Below are 15069 nucleotides of genomic sequence, written 5' to 3' on the forward strand. Positions count from 1 at the left end.
CCTCCGTATGATTCTGAGAAAAAGGGAAACGATATTAAACTCCAAGCCATTAGGTGGCGGTAAACATGTAGCACTTGTATCACTATGACATCCTGACCCCATATCCCCCTCCCCCCACCAAAAAAACAAAAAAACAAAAACAAAAAAAAAACAGGAAATAGACAAGTAACTGCGTATTTCTGCGACCGAAAACTGCAACACAAACCCCTCGTCCTCTGCTGTTGTTATTCTTCCACGCAAATAGACAACCATAACCCGAGGATTAAGGCTTTTATAAGCCTTGGAATTCTCCTCAAGTTCTGATTCAATAGCTGGGATGCATAATTTCCCTCTAAATTTTAGCTTGTTTAATGGCAGGTATTGGAAATTTCACAGTAAAAAGGAAGAGATATTTATTAGACATAGAAGTCCGTTAAGCAACAGGCGAAGATTATTTACGCGATCGTAAGAATCTGCAAGGGAGGCTTGTTTTTGTTTATGTGTGTTTTTGTTTTGTTTTTTACATTTGAAGGTAATAGAGAGCTGTTTTTTTCTCAAAATTGAGAGATTTTTAAAGGTGCTTCTGTAGGGGACATCGAAGTTGAGGTTATTCGGTTTTAATCCAGTATTGGCTAGTTGTTTCTTATAAATAATTTTCGGTTTGTGCCGTATATTCTCCAAACTAGCGTGCTAATCATTGTTTAGGTTTGGTGTAACGGCAGAATAACTGGTCGATGATTGTTTATCAAAGAGACTGACATCTAGTGTTAGTAAAGAGTTGTTGCAGTTCCGTCAATATATTATAATATATATATATATATATATATATATATATATTATAGTTGAATAAACCATGAAGCTCCTGGAAAACTCAAGTTTTGAGGCCATGAACAGTCTGCTCACTATTGAAACGGGAGATAGTAAGATAATTGGACGGTAAGTGCTGAATACTCGCTTTTATAAGTTCAAACTAAGAAAAGTGACATCCTTTTGAAAAACATTTGCCTGTCTAAACACTGTCAGATCACATAAAGAGGAACTGAGTAAAGAACATGTTATTCACTCTGTTCTGGTACACGTGCATCACAGAGACATCTATTTGATGTGCTTGTTTACATCTAGAAGACTTATTGTTTAGAGTGTTTGCTCATCTGCAATACATCTATTGGACTTTTCCTGTCAGATGTCAAATAGACGTATAGAAAATGTCTTTAAGATGTTTGATTTAGAATGTATGTAGAACTGACATCTTTAAGACATCTATCAGATGTTAGTAAACGCTTTCCAGATGAAGTGATCTTTAACAGACATCTAGCAGACGTACTGTTATTTGCAGTATTTTATGATTGAAGTCTGTCACTGTTGTGATGTGTTTCTAGTATTGAGAGCTACTCCTGTAAGATGGCTGGTGACGACAAGCAGATGTTTAAGCAGTTTTGTCAGGAGGGGCAGCCACATGTGCTGGAGGCTCTGTCTCCTCCGCAGAGCTCCGGAATCAGCCCCAACAAGTAAGTCCAAGTCTTTTCCAGAGGTATCGATAAGCATTTCACAGTCATCAACCTTCTCAGTTATACAGTTGTACAAATATCTTCCAGAAGGTCATTGCGTGTTGATCGAAATATGTTGTGCTTTCAGACTGAGTCAGAGTTTGGATGATGGGGAGGGTCCTCTCTCGGATAAGTGCAGCAGAAAGACTCTCTTTTACTTGATCGCCACTCTCAATGAATCCTTCCGGCCAGACTATGACTTCAGTCGCACCAAAGGCCATGATTTCAGCAAGGAGCCCAGTGTTAATTGGGTAATTTTGACATGATCTAAAATTTAATTTGACAAACTGACTATTGATAATAATATTAATACCTGTCACCCTACAAAGATATATATATATATATATATATATATATATATATATATATATATATACAGCGGGGTAAATAAGTATTGAACACATTTTTCTCAGTAAATATATTTCCAAAGGTGCTATTGACATGAAATTTTCACCAGATGTTGGTAACAACCCAAGCAAGCCATACATACAAAGAAACAAACAAAAATAAGTTCAGAAATTAAGTTATGTGTAATAATGTGAAATGACACAGGGAAAAAGTATTGAACACATGAAGAAAGGGGGGCGCAAAAAGGCATGGAAAGCCAAGACAACTGCTGAAAACTTACAGTAATTAAAAAGCAATCCAGCCCCCTGTCAGTGGAAATTAATAACAGCTGGTTCAGTCCCAAATGATGGCCTACAAAAAGGTCTCATTGCCAAGGTGTCACACAAGACACATCTCATGATGGTTAAAAGCAAAGAGCTGTCTCAAGACCTTCGCAACCTAATTGTTGCAAAACATAATGATGGCATTGGTTATAGGCGCCATTCTAAGCTTCTGAATGGTCCAGTGAGCACTTTTGGGGCCATAATACGGAAGTGGAAAGACAATAATTTCACCATAAATTTGCCTCGACCAGTGCTCCTCGCAAGATTTCTGAAAAGAATAATCAGAAGAGAAGATCTTGTATTGTCAATGCAAGAGACAAGCACTCTGTAAAGTCCACTCCAGCACATCCCAAAGACTTTCAATGAATTCAAGGTCTTGACTCAGAGGGGCCAATTCATGTGTGAAAATGATTCTTCATGCTCCCTCCCAACCATTCTTTAACAGTTTGAGCCTGATGAATCTTGACATTGTCATCGTGATATATGGCTATGATGTGACTTCCTACATGGTTGTTTAAGAAATTAAAAGCTACACATTCTATCAATTAGGGTTAGAAGAACTGTTGCCACACACATTAAATGCTAGAAACATAATAATCAGTGCAATTATGATCCAGTCATGGACTCTTAAAGGGTTAGTTAATAATTAGTTAGTCAGTAATTACTCACCCTCATTTTTTATGAAATCTGAGAGCTGTCTCACTCCTTCATAGGCTTCTATGTAATCGATATCTGCCATCCCAGAAAAGTTAGTAAAGACATCGTTAAAATAGTCCAAGTGACTACAGTGGCTCAACCTTAAGTTTATCAAGCGACGAGAATACTTTTTGTACTAAAAAAAACAAAAGTAACGACTTTATTCAACTATTCACTTTCTTCTGTGTGGGCCTCTGAGTGAGTTCACGTAGTGTAGCAGCGCATCGCTTCAATGTTGTACGTCAGAACGTAGGCTCACTATTGGCCGACGCTGGTCATGTGTGTGATGCTGGCCAATAGCGAGCCTGCATTCTGATGTACAACCCAGAAGCGCTGCTCTGTTACACTACGTGAACTCACTCAGGTCTATTAGTCGTTATTTTAGTTTTTTTTTGCGCACAAAAAGTATTGTCGTCGCTTGATAAACCTAAGGTTGAGCCACTGTAGTCACTTGGACTATTTTAACGATGTCTTTACTAACTTTTCTGGGATGGCAGGTATCGATTACCTAGCAGCCTATGAAGGAGTGAGGCAGCTCTCAGATTTCGTTAAAAATATCTTAATTTGTGTTCCGAAAATGAACGAAAGTCTTACAGGGTTGGAACAACATGAGGGTGAGTAATTACTGACAGAATTTTTTTTTTGGCCGGGCAGTGTATACATATCAATCAGTCATGTTCACCTGAATGTGAAGAGACATGTTTAACACGATAAAAACTAGGTTCATTAAATGGTTCATTTTTGCGCAGGTGTTTAATGCAGTGAACAGCAGTTTGTCTGCTGCTGCGGGCGAGGCGTACAGTCACCTACAGCCTCAGTTATGGGAAGCGCTGGACAAGGAGATCAGCCTTGCTGAATGTGACATATACAGGTAGATATACTGCTTTCAAAACCCATGTAGTGGTGTTTGTTTGAATAATACATCATTCAATTGTGATGCATGTTCATTCAAGTTCTGACTGAATTCTGTGACAGTTACAATCCTGACCTGGATTCAGACCCATATGGGGAAGAAGGCAACCTGTGGTCCTTCAACTACTTCTTTTATAACAAAAGACTGAAGAGGATTGTGTTCTTCACATGCCGTTCTGTCAGGTGAGGGTCTTTATGTCAGAGATAAAGCAATTCAGCATTAATGTATGAAAAAGGTATCAGAATTGTAAATTTTTGTGTGAAGAATTTAATGCTTTTATTCAGCAAGGACACATTAAAATGACAGTAAGACATTTATAATGTTACAAAAAATCAATTTCAAATAAACTTTCTATTTATCAAAGAATCCTGACAAAATGTATAATGGTTTCCACAAAAATATTAAGCAGCATAACTGTTTTCAACATTGATAATAATAAGAAATAGTTCTTGAGCACCGAATCAGCATATTAGAATGATTTCTGAAGGATCATGTGATGCTAAACACTGGAACATTCTGCTTGTCCATCACTGGAATAAATTACATTTTAAAAATAGAAAACAGTTATTTTAATTTGTAATCATTTCTCTCATTATTACAGTTTTTACTGTATTTTTGATAGAATGAATGCAGCCTTAGCGAGCATAAGAGATTTATTTCAAAAACATCTTGCATACCTTTTAAATGATAGTGTATATATATATATATATATATATATATATATATATATATATATATATATATATATATATATATATATATACACACACAATACATTTTACATTAGTACTATTATTCTTATTTTATTAAATATCTTATGAATCTCAGGCTCAACAGGTCCAACCTGAAAACATTTCAATGACCTTTGACTTCTGTGTATTTGTCCTTTAGTCTTTTCATGGCTCCACGAGACTCTGGCATCGGCACAGAATTGGATCTGGAATTGGATGAGGGCAGCTATGAGGAAGAGGAAGAGGGGAACATGGATGAAGAGAGGTGAGGAACATTAGTATTTGTTTATCACTTCTCCAGGAAGTACTGCATCACGAACACCCACACTCTTGCTTTATCTTCATTAAGATTTGACTGCCAAATGACTGCAAATAAACCACGTGGTTTCAGTGTATTTGTTAGTGAAGGGTTAAAAGCCAGAAGTAACATTGCAGTGTATCTAAAGACGGTATTACTCTGATATTACCAGCCGTTCATTTCATCAGTGATAGATAGATTGATTGATCTTTCCTCAGGTATGGTGCACTGTGTGCCTGGTGATGCCCTCATCCCTGTCCTCTGAAGACCGCAATCTCTTGCCTGAGTTTTTATGCCTGTTATTCTTTTCTGTTTCTCATGTGTTCAATTTTATATTGTTGGTCATTTCTTAGGAATGGAGAGATGTTGTAATCCAGAGATTTTCAAGTGCTGTTTACTGCACTTTAACATTTTCCTTTACTTCATTGCATTCACTAGACTTACCTCTGACACCGGCCTTTGAGGGAACCAGTGTGATGTATGTTGGGATATTTTTACTGTCTTGTTTTTTTTTTATCTCCAAAGAGGTCTTTTTTTTATTTGTCTCTGAGTGTAAGTTGAATTATGCAGGTTTTATTCTCCCTCTCTTTTTCTCCCCAACCCTGTTCAATATTTCCAGTAGTTTTTATGTCTCCATAAATGTCACAGTATTTCCACTAGGTGGCATATTTCAACATCTCATCATCTTTGCCTCTTGTCTCTAGTTACTCTACTAGCATTTTGAGCATTAAGTGAAATAAAATGAAGAGATTGTAAGTCATAGTTCACATTTAAATATTTAAATCCAGTTTCCATATTTGTGAGGCCTACACATACTCATATTTTTGTCTAGGTTTCACTTCTTTTTTTCTATAAATGATAATAAAACTAAATATTCATGTTTGCTTTTAGGCCTTAATACATTTTCCTGCGACTTTTTTTTTTTTTTTGCCTAACAGCGTAAACATTGCCCAGTAGATTTATTAATGTTGACCTACGGATCAACTTCCCTTTTTAGTTTCGACCCCGAAGCTAATAAAAATGTAAAAGAAAAACCATGATGGGTCTGTTAAGTTTCATTTTTATAAAGCTTTTTATTTGTTGTTGCTAGTTTTTATTTGGATTTCGCAACTTTTGTGAGCTGTATAACGTGAAGTGAACATTGCAGTTTCACTTTCTTCTGTGAAGACCTGCTTGTGGTGAATGATTTTATGTTGTCTGACAACACATTAGACTAGAGAGGCAAAAACTCTCTTCATATTCTTTGCTGTGTTTTTTTTGTTGATCTAAAATGATTTTGTGGAAAGATATTACGGTAGATATTATGACCTATAAGAGTGGGTGTCACTGATCGTTATTGCATCGTACAGCTTGATGTTGAAAGAATTTGTTTGATCAGTTTCATCTACAGTGGCTTGAATAATACCTCCTCATGATGAGCTCTGTAGTTCGTATGTTGGAGGGCCTCTTGAATATCTGGCCATATGTGGTGAAGTCACAATCTTTCTGAATTCCTTTTCCATTTTAGTTTTGACTGTGACCCATCTATGTTTGTAATTTCAAGCACTTTGATATATTACAGAGTTGAGCCAGTATAAGAACAGAGAGAGATGCCAGATCACTTTTGTTGTTAATTGCATACATTATTTCTACAAATGTTTTTAGAGTATAATCCTTCAAAAGTACCAGGATGAGCCCAAATGGATGCAGATTAATGCATTAACATGTCCTTCTTGGCAGCTTAAAACATTTGTATAAATTTCCTTTTAAAGAGCATTTGAGTTATTTCCAAAATGCTGTGTCAAATAAATATCTACTGACTTCATGTGCACTGATTGCGATTTTTATTGGAAAAAAAAACCTTGCTGGGCTCCAAAAGTACTGCTGTACAGTTCTAGTCTGAATGTCAACATGATTATTTTAGCATCATTAATCAGACCACATCTAGTAATGAATTATTAACCAGCAGCAAAGCAATACAGTATCATTTTTCTTTTTATTTGTACTGGCAACAACAAAATACTTGTTTGTGGGTTTGTCACCCCTTGAAACAACAACACCACATGTAGTGTCCACTTCTCGCTAGTAACAAAAAGATATCTACAAAATGACAAGTACTTAAACGAGAAAAAAAAAAGGGTCAAAGCATTGCATGCAGGCATCACAAACGATAACATATGTAAAGCCTTTGTTTAGCTTGACAGGCACACCTCTTAACCATTATATGGACATTTCCTGTGGCGCATGACGTGCTCCACTTCCCTTCAGGGTCAAACCTGCTCTACAGCACAAATACATAGTTTAACAGACATTTACAAAAGAGAATCGCAGAAAACAGAACCCTTTTGAATTCTTCACATGAAAAGGAAACATGAGCACTTGTGCTAACCCGTTGCAGATACATGCGCTCAGAGGAAACTCAAATCTTTGGTACTTCAACAAAGTCCAAATCTAACAACATCAGCTGTTTTACTGGAAAAAAAGGCACTTTAAATAGTCAAATCTGTGTTTTCCACTGCAAAAATATGTAAACAGTACATAAAGGCACGAAGTGTGCATCAAGTATACCAGGAATTAAGTTAGAGGTACTTTAATTTACACAACATGGTTGTACAATGGGAAATCCATGCACTGATTAGACAATACTGATGTTAAAATTGTGTGCACGAGCCTCGTGATTTTCTGTGCTGTGAACGAACGTCTGCTAGGAAAGAGTTTTTAGCAGCAGCACTTTGCACTCGGCGTGTCATTTTCTTGAAGAGATCACCACAAATGGATATTTTCAGAGGTAAGAAACAGTCACTTCTGTTTGCAAAGCCTACGAGGTCAGTCTCTGGCCTGTCCCGAACACCTCAGCAGTTTCTCACTGCTGTAAACCACAGTTTATGGAATCTGTTCCATCCGATGCCCTTGAGCTCTGCATACCTTATGAGGTAAAATCTCGCTCTTCATAGAGTCCACTCCCCCTGATTGTGGGTAAACAGCATGAAGAATGCTCATTAATGGTCTCCAGTCTCATTCGGTTCGAAATCGGGGACCACCTGATCCGTCGAGTGTCTGGTGCTGGAGTGCTGGCTGAGGGATACGTTGTTGTTACAGTGGAGCCACGGGTGGAGAAGTATATCTCCAGCCTCAAGCCTCTCTGAGGGAGATTTCCTCAGCATGCAGTAGACCAGTGACTTAGCCCTGGGTGAAAGAGTCTCCGGGATGGTAAACGCACCCCTGCGAATTTTGCTGAACAGTGCTGTGGGTTCCACGTCCTGAAAAGGGTAACGTCCTACTAGCATGGTGTAGAGAACGACGCCAAGGCTCCATACGTCGGCAGCCTTCCCTGAGTACGAGTGCCGCGAGTTTAAGATCTCCGGGCCCACGTAGGCCGGGCAGCCATGTTTGTCCGTCAGCGAATCATCGTTCCCGTTAAGAAGACAGGAGTCCTCCAGGTTTTGCAAGACAAGTTTTGTTCTGAGGAAACAAAAGAACATCTATCAGTCACCTGATAACTAGGTCCTTGTACGGATATATATATATATATATATATATTAAAATATTATATTTTAATTTAGTTACACATTGTAACAATATATTATACATTTTATAATTATTTTACTTTATTTTTCTAATAGTACATTTTGAAAAACTATTAACATCTGTTTATTTCTGAATACTATATATTTTATATATATATATATATATATATATATATATATATATATATATATATATAAATAATCTTGTTACACCTGTACACTGACAATAAAAAGTTAGAATGCACCGATATTAAGTGGATTATTTTCATGCCATGACTGATAAATAAATTACCAATATAAAGGTCTATAATGTTCAAATAAATGTCAAAAAAATAATCATTTGAAATACAACTGAAAATCACAAATCATTATAATGTACAGTATACAAAACGGATATTAATTTTGAGATTTGCTAAAGATTACATTAAATAATATTATTAAATTAGTAGTACTTATAAAATTTAGTTGGTGTCAGATGAGATGACAACAAAAGGTAATAAAAAATAGTGAAAATGAGCACCCACGATTAATTATTGGCCAGTTTAGACTGAATAATGTCCGGGGGAAAAAAAAATATATTTGCTTTTTATCTTTGAATATCACGCATCCCTACTATCAAGAGCTGATATGACTTGGCTAACTAGCAATTTAAAAAATGTAATTGAGTTACTGACCTCTGTGAATCGGTGAACACAAACTTGCGCAGTTTAAGGTCTCTTAAAATGACGCCGTTCTCGTGACAGTGCGCGACCGCGGCTGCCATCTGTCCGAACAGGCGCACTGCCTCATCCTCCTGCAGCCTCTTGCAGGTGCGCACGTACGAGTGCATGTCTCCATAGTTACGCTCGAAGAATATGTACACGTTGTTCTCCCCGAGCACCAGCTCTGAAATCTTGCAGATGTTGCTGTGCGGAAGCAGACGAGTGTAGGGCGCGATGAACTCGTGATACTTCTTTATGGAAAACACCTGGTGGGAACATACCAAAACAAAATGATTATTGATCCTTCATTATATAAAAGTTCCAGAACTTACAGTAATATCAAATATTTCAAATCCATTATAATGAAGAATCTATGCTCACTTTGCATGTGTACTCCTGTTCTGTGACCTGATGAACAGCTCTAAATGTCTGCGCTCCTTCTGTGGCCTCCAACAGGATGTAGGGTCCGATGCGTGAGACGTGGTGCTTCTCGGACCCCGGCTGCTCGAGGGACTGGGACAGGGGGCGAAGACAGGGTGCGAGACCCGGGGAAGGAGGCTGGCTGAGTCTGCGGCGCTTGCATTTGAAGGTGTCAGTGTTGTGAGAGTCCTCAAAGTCTACTCGCTTCAGTCGGAGTGGAGGTGTAGGTGTTGACAGGTTTATACTCATCTGTGACAAAAACAAGTGAACGTAAGTTCATGACCTTGTGACAGTATAACCTAACATACCATAAATGCTGATTGGATGAAGAATGCAGAGTGCACAATGCACAAAGGTGACATGAAAATGGATCAAATTAGTACATTTGATTATTGCACCACACTTGAACACTCAGTAGCTGTGGGATAATAACTCACACTTAACTAACTAAACAAGAATGGGTGGTTCAGTAACGTTGTGTAATGAAAGGAGGTAATTTATAACTATTGAATGACTATGTGATAAGCAGTGTTGCTTGATCATACTGACTCAAGTTCCTTTCGAAATTCTGTTTGGCGCCTGTGAGTCATTCAAGTGTTTAAGTTATTACACATTCAAGCGTACGTCATAGAATGACGTATCCCAGTTTCTTCCACTTCACTATTTTTAAACTAACTTTTCTATTCAAATAGCCCATTAGTAGAATTTTCTAGTCATAAATTATAAGACTACATTGAGTAATCATGCGGGTAGCCTACGAGGTTTCAGAACTATATTCCGATAATGTCGGATTCGAACCTAAATCTCCTGATCAAGCAGTTCTCAGTGAACCACTGCGCCACAACTCACAGTCAAGAAAAGTAGCCTGTAAAATATTACTAACAGAATATGCTCAAAAATGCTCAGTAAACAGAATGCGAAGTGCAAGTTGACAGAGTTCAAACAACAATATGCGCAACCTGCAACGCTATGTAAAGTTTAACCACCAAATTGTTTCTCAATACTCGTTTAAATGGGAAAGCAGATCAATAATTGACATTAATCGTAAGGAACCTTGGTTGGAAAGTATGGAGTAGTGATTTCTAGAAGTTAAGGTGACGCTTGAAGTCTGACTTACCTCGCTGCTTTAGACAAAGGACCCGCTCCTCTCCAAAACAGAACAATGAAAACTAGGCGCACTTAGTTGTGTCTACTTGTCAGAGAACATTTCCACCGGGGAAAAACATAAAATATAATGAAATGAACACTGGGAAACTGTCAACTGTAGTCAAGTCTCGGCATAAGAGAGATAATGTTGTCTCCGGTGAATACAGAATAAATATGAGTTGGTTTAAAAGGACGCGCGTGCCTTATACAGTAGTTGATTTGTAAAGAGTCTCCGGTTTCAATGTGTTTTGCAGATATTCGTGCATTCAGCCTCTTTTCATTCGTAATCTTTCTTCTTTGTCCTTGAAGTTGTCTAAATTGATACTTGTGAGTCTGGCGGCAACACCAAGAGCTCTTCAGTTGTTGGCACGAATGTCTTTGTTCCTTATTCCCGCTGAATGAACGCGTCCTGAATGGACAATATTTCCTTGGATGTAAGTTTTCACTAAAAGTCCTTTGGTCGGATGAAGTATAAGATAATTCACGATGGGTATCGGACAAATAAAACTTGATAAGCCGCAGTTAAACGTACTTTACTGGAAGTTTTGCGATACGCCAAACAAGGAATTGCCTGAAGAAAGATGAACTAGAGAACACGTCCGAGTCGGTGACAGCGTAGAAATTGAACAATTAGTCCTTTAGTTCCTATTTTGTTGCTGCAGAAGTAAAGGTCCCTTTAGTAATGAGATCACAAATCAGACGTGGCCCCTCAGCCTGACCGTCCGACTGTAAAGTCTCAATTTGGCTGGGCACGTCTAATATGCTCGGTGTGTTACACCAGCCTGACTCGATGATGCTGTTCTTAGTAAGATTGCGACATATTGGCTCCGCCCATCGGGTCTGACGACATCTAGTACAGAGCTTCGCAATAGTAGGCACTACTGTTGAAGTTTGCTAGAGCTGGATTGCAAACGCAGAGCGTGGCATTCAATGGAAATGGTTAGTCAGTTTTACACTGTAAACACCCCTGATATGACCATAATATCTCAACAGTGTCTAAAAGCAGCGAATATTATTTGTACACATTGTAGTCTGCCATCAATAAGCTATCCTACGACTGAAATTCAACGGCGAAGGAAAATGTACAAAACAATGAATGTGATAGATATATCGTGTAAATATACATTAAACTAAGCCAGCGAAAAACCGTGCTATATAGGCTACGTTAAGTCTGTCGTTTTTACTGTTGTGAAGATTAATGCCTCACCCCTGCTGTGTATGACTCAATACCAGTGTTTGTGTTGCACATCAAGTGTTTGTCAGGGACAGGGTGACATGCAGCCAGGTATAAGATATAGAGCAAAATACTAAATAGGAACCCAGCAAATAGGCTATATATTGTTTCTCCTACACATCAGTAATATTAAATGGAGAACAAATTAAGACTAAATGTTTCTTTTACCTCAGGTCTCAGAGATATCTCAAACTGTGCTCAGATTTGCAGATACCAAAAGTCAGACATTTCAATATGAACTTTTTCATAATAATAATAATCATGATTTATCACAACTTTTTATCTTTAGTCAAATCAACTTAGATAATGTGGTTCAGATAACAATATTTTGAGTTTCGATTTATTAAATCAATCTCCATTGTATGAACTCAAATTTTTAATTTCAAAGTTTTAAGGCAACCAGGTAACTTACTTTTTTAAGTTAAACCAACATTTTTTTTTTTTACAGTGACTATCCATACTGTCCATATTGTTGTTTTGGTCTAATTTGTGTCTATTTTAGGATGCAGTTGTCAACTTAAATTAAAAATATAACTTAAACTAATTTAAACCTGTGAGCAATTCAAATTTCCTCAAGGAAGGCATGTTCAGTGAGCTAATAATATTATAAAAAAAAAATCCTATTAACCTATTAAGTTCAGCAACTGCAATTTGTGTTAGACATTACCTCTATTCGATTTCAGCCTGTATTATTGCTGGAGTACTGGTTATTTAGGAAACTGCATGTTTATCTTTCTCAGGTGACCTACAGAAAGCAGACTGCAGCGACAAACGCTGTAACCTGAGGCAGAGTGCACCACCAGTCAGTCAGCATGGATGCCTCCACAGAGCTCATGGTTTCAAGTTGAGTCAGAGGTTTCATGCATTTGTGTGTGTGTGTGTGTGTGTGGGTGGAAAGAGGTTTCCTGGGCTGTTCCACCATCAGAGGCCTGAGTGGGAGACCAACCACTCCTTAAAATGGAAACATTTCTGCTGCACAGTGCGTTTTATCGGTCAATCTTGCACCTCTGTTGTCCTCAAGACACCCGATGCAATCGTTCAAAATGAGCTAAATAGACAGAGAGATATTCAGGGGATTTCTTTGAATGGAATCCTCTGGTTTAACAGCCACAGCTGAGTTATAACATTTTAATATATCACCATCTAAAAGCTAAAAGCGTAGCACAGTTTCTCTCCATGTTGACAGAGAGGGAATTGTGTGGATGAATATGACTCTATTTCCAAGAAATCTCCTTCCTGTCTGTGTCTACACAGATGTCACACATTCTGGATTGAGACATATTGTCACCATGGGAACAAGCAATGTCCTCACAAAGGCTCTGTCTCATCTTGATGGACACTAATGGTGGTTTACCGCCATGGAAGCGCTGGTCCAAAGTGATCAGGAAGTCATGAATTTCCTCCCTGCAGCTTCCACCAGCTGATGACAGCCTTTGGGCGAAAAGGACACATTTGTTCTCTTTATGTCTCAGATGATTTTGATAAGAGACATGCTGACTTATTCGAATTGGCCCTGCATCAGTCTTTCACACATGTAGACACAAATACAGTCAATCGCAGACACATGTCACTGAATTAGCCTAGTTTACGAAAAGGGACAGACCTGTATATCAATGTCTAATTGGATTAGCGGTGTCATCGAGTGGGTTAAGCTGTAAACTCACAGATGTCTCTCTAGAGGACGGGCTCCACCACTTCCTCAACTAATTGGCTAATCATGTTAACAGCAATACTATAACAGAAACACTTTAAAGAGACTTGAACTTCACTTTGTAACTGTTTTATCCAACAGTTTTTTCCAAAACACAATCTGGCAACATTTTATCACCTTGGTTGATGTATTCATCACGTCAGTTTGATAATGAAATGTCCAATGAGTGCACCTAAAAGTTAATATAGAACAAAAATTTGTGCACAAAAGATTTTCATTTAGAAAGTGCTAATACATTTCGCAAATAATAACAAAGAAAAAAAGAAGCAACACATTGAATTAAAATGTGACATTTTGAAAAACATATGCCAATAAACTTCACTGTATAGAAAAGTTGCTGCCTTAAAATTTTAAGTACAATCAACTTGGATGTTTAAGTCATTTCAACTTAAATTACATTAAACTGACTTGAAAAAAATTTGTTGAAAAAACTTAGAAAATTGCTTAACTTAATTTGATTAGTTAAAGCAATGTAAAAACATGTTATCATAACATATTGATCATATCATTTTTGATTATGCATATTATGCATGCAAACATGTCATTTTAGCTTGCTTCTACAATAATTTAAGCTATTTTATTGTGTTTCACAGGAGTCATACTTGAGTGCTCTTTATCTCAAGTGAAATGCTATACCATGTGAGCTACTGATCAAGTTTACTACATCAGAAAAGCCAAATGGAGATGGTAATGTAACGCAAACGTCAAACTGTATTAGTTTACAAATCCTACACTATGGTAAACACATTTTGAGTTCATAACATATCGTGCAAGTATTTATTAATTCATTCGCGTGAAAGTTAAAGTTGTTGGTGTATTACTGCCACCAGTGGTCATTTCACTTGGAATCGGCAGTGAATTGCATGAACGTTTTTGAAGTTTCGAAAAAATCTTGAGGCATGTTTTTTTTCAATGAGCCTGGGCTGGATGTTATAATCAAGATTAGCATGTAAACATAAAGAAACTCACACCTGAAGTAATCACTAACAATAGATCCAGACTAAGGGAGTGGATTTGTGAGGGGATGAGGGGGCGATTCTCATTAAACTTCTCTTCAAAATCAAAATGCTCTCCCATCACCATAACAATTATACATCACAGAGCCGCAATTTCTTAGAAGAGTATTGGGCAACTTGAGCTCAAAGAGGAACAAAAAATCTGATATTTCATGATGTTCATTTCTGATTATTAAGCTATATTGTAACACTAAAAGGCACTGTCTTGAAGATTGTGACACTCTTGCAAATTATTTTAATGAAACCATCATGTGCGCTTTAAAAAGAGCTAGAAAGAATGCAGTCAGCAGGTCACTTCTTTTTTCAAGCCTCACTCTGGATCATCCGCAGTGTTTTTGAAAGATTGTGAAAGTCTGAATTCCTCAGCCGTGAGCGGTCTCTCACATAAACAAGTTACTCAGAGCTTTTTTAATGGCACATTGAATGGCTTTGTGCTTCTGTTTTTTTCCTACTTTTTTTCCAAATGGCTTAAAGTGGCTTTAAATGGCTTTGTGGGAGAA

General features: G+C 37.5%; 2 protein-coding genes across 2 annotated transcripts; one reads left to right on the forward strand and one right to left on the reverse strand.

Moving 5' to 3' along the window:
* Window positions 1-699: 699 nt before the first annotated feature.
* On the forward strand, window positions 700-6639 carry maf1a (MAF1 homolog, negative regulator of RNA polymerase III a). The gene is made up of 7 exons (XM_081357000.1): window positions 700-915; window positions 1359-1487; window positions 1615-1777; window positions 3643-3764; window positions 3869-3988; window positions 4698-4802; window positions 5054-6639. Exons 1-7 carry the CDS (start codon window positions 833-835, stop codon window positions 5076-5078), a joined length of 747 nt encoding a protein of 248 aa, XP_081213126.1. The 5' UTR covers window positions 700-832; the 3' UTR covers window positions 5079-6639.
* On the reverse strand, window positions 6636-11392 carry trib3 (tribbles pseudokinase 3). Its single transcript, XM_081356999.1, has 4 exons — window positions 10580-11392; window positions 9424-9711; window positions 9016-9308; window positions 6636-8276 (listed from the first exon to the last, which is right to left on the reverse strand). Exons 2-4 carry the CDS (start codon window positions 9709-9711, stop codon window positions 7814-7816), a joined length of 1044 nt encoding a protein of 347 aa, XP_081213125.1. The 5' UTR covers window positions 10580-11392; the 3' UTR covers window positions 6636-7813.
* Window positions 11393-15069: the final 3677 nt, after the last annotated feature.

This window comes from Scardinius erythrophthalmus, assembly GCF_964197995.2.
Source record: "Scardinius erythrophthalmus genome assembly, chromosome: 25".
Taxonomy (NCBI): domain Eukaryota; kingdom Metazoa; phylum Chordata; class Actinopteri; order Cypriniformes; family Leuciscidae; genus Scardinius; species Scardinius erythrophthalmus.

Excerpts from the sequence above, each read along its gene's own strand:
- maf1a (XM_081357000.1), top strand. The coding sequence starts at position 833 with ATGAAGCTCCTGGAAAACTCAAGTTTTGAGGCCATGAACAGTCTGCTC. Across the intron at positions 1,778-3,642 it reads AGGAGCCCAGTGTTAATTGG|GTGTTTAATGCAGTGAACAG; the intron begins GTAATTTTGACA and ends ATTTTTGCGCAG. Across the intron at positions 3,989-4,697 it reads TTCACATGCCGTTCTGTCAG|TCTTTTCATGGCTCCACGAG; the intron begins GTGAGGGTCTTT and ends TTTGTCCTTTAG.
- trib3 (XM_081356999.1), bottom strand. The coding sequence starts at position 9,711 with ATGAGTATAAACCTGTCAACACCTACACCTCCACTCCGACTGAAGCGA. Across the intron at positions 9,309-9,423 it reads AACAGGAGTACACATGCAAA|GTGTTTTCCATAAAGAAGTA; the intron begins GTGAGCATAGAT and ends TGTTCCCACCAG. Across the intron at positions 8,277-9,015 it reads GTGTTCACCGATTCACAGAG|AACAAAACTTGTCTTGCAAA; the intron begins GTCAGTAACTCA and ends TTGTTTCCTCAG.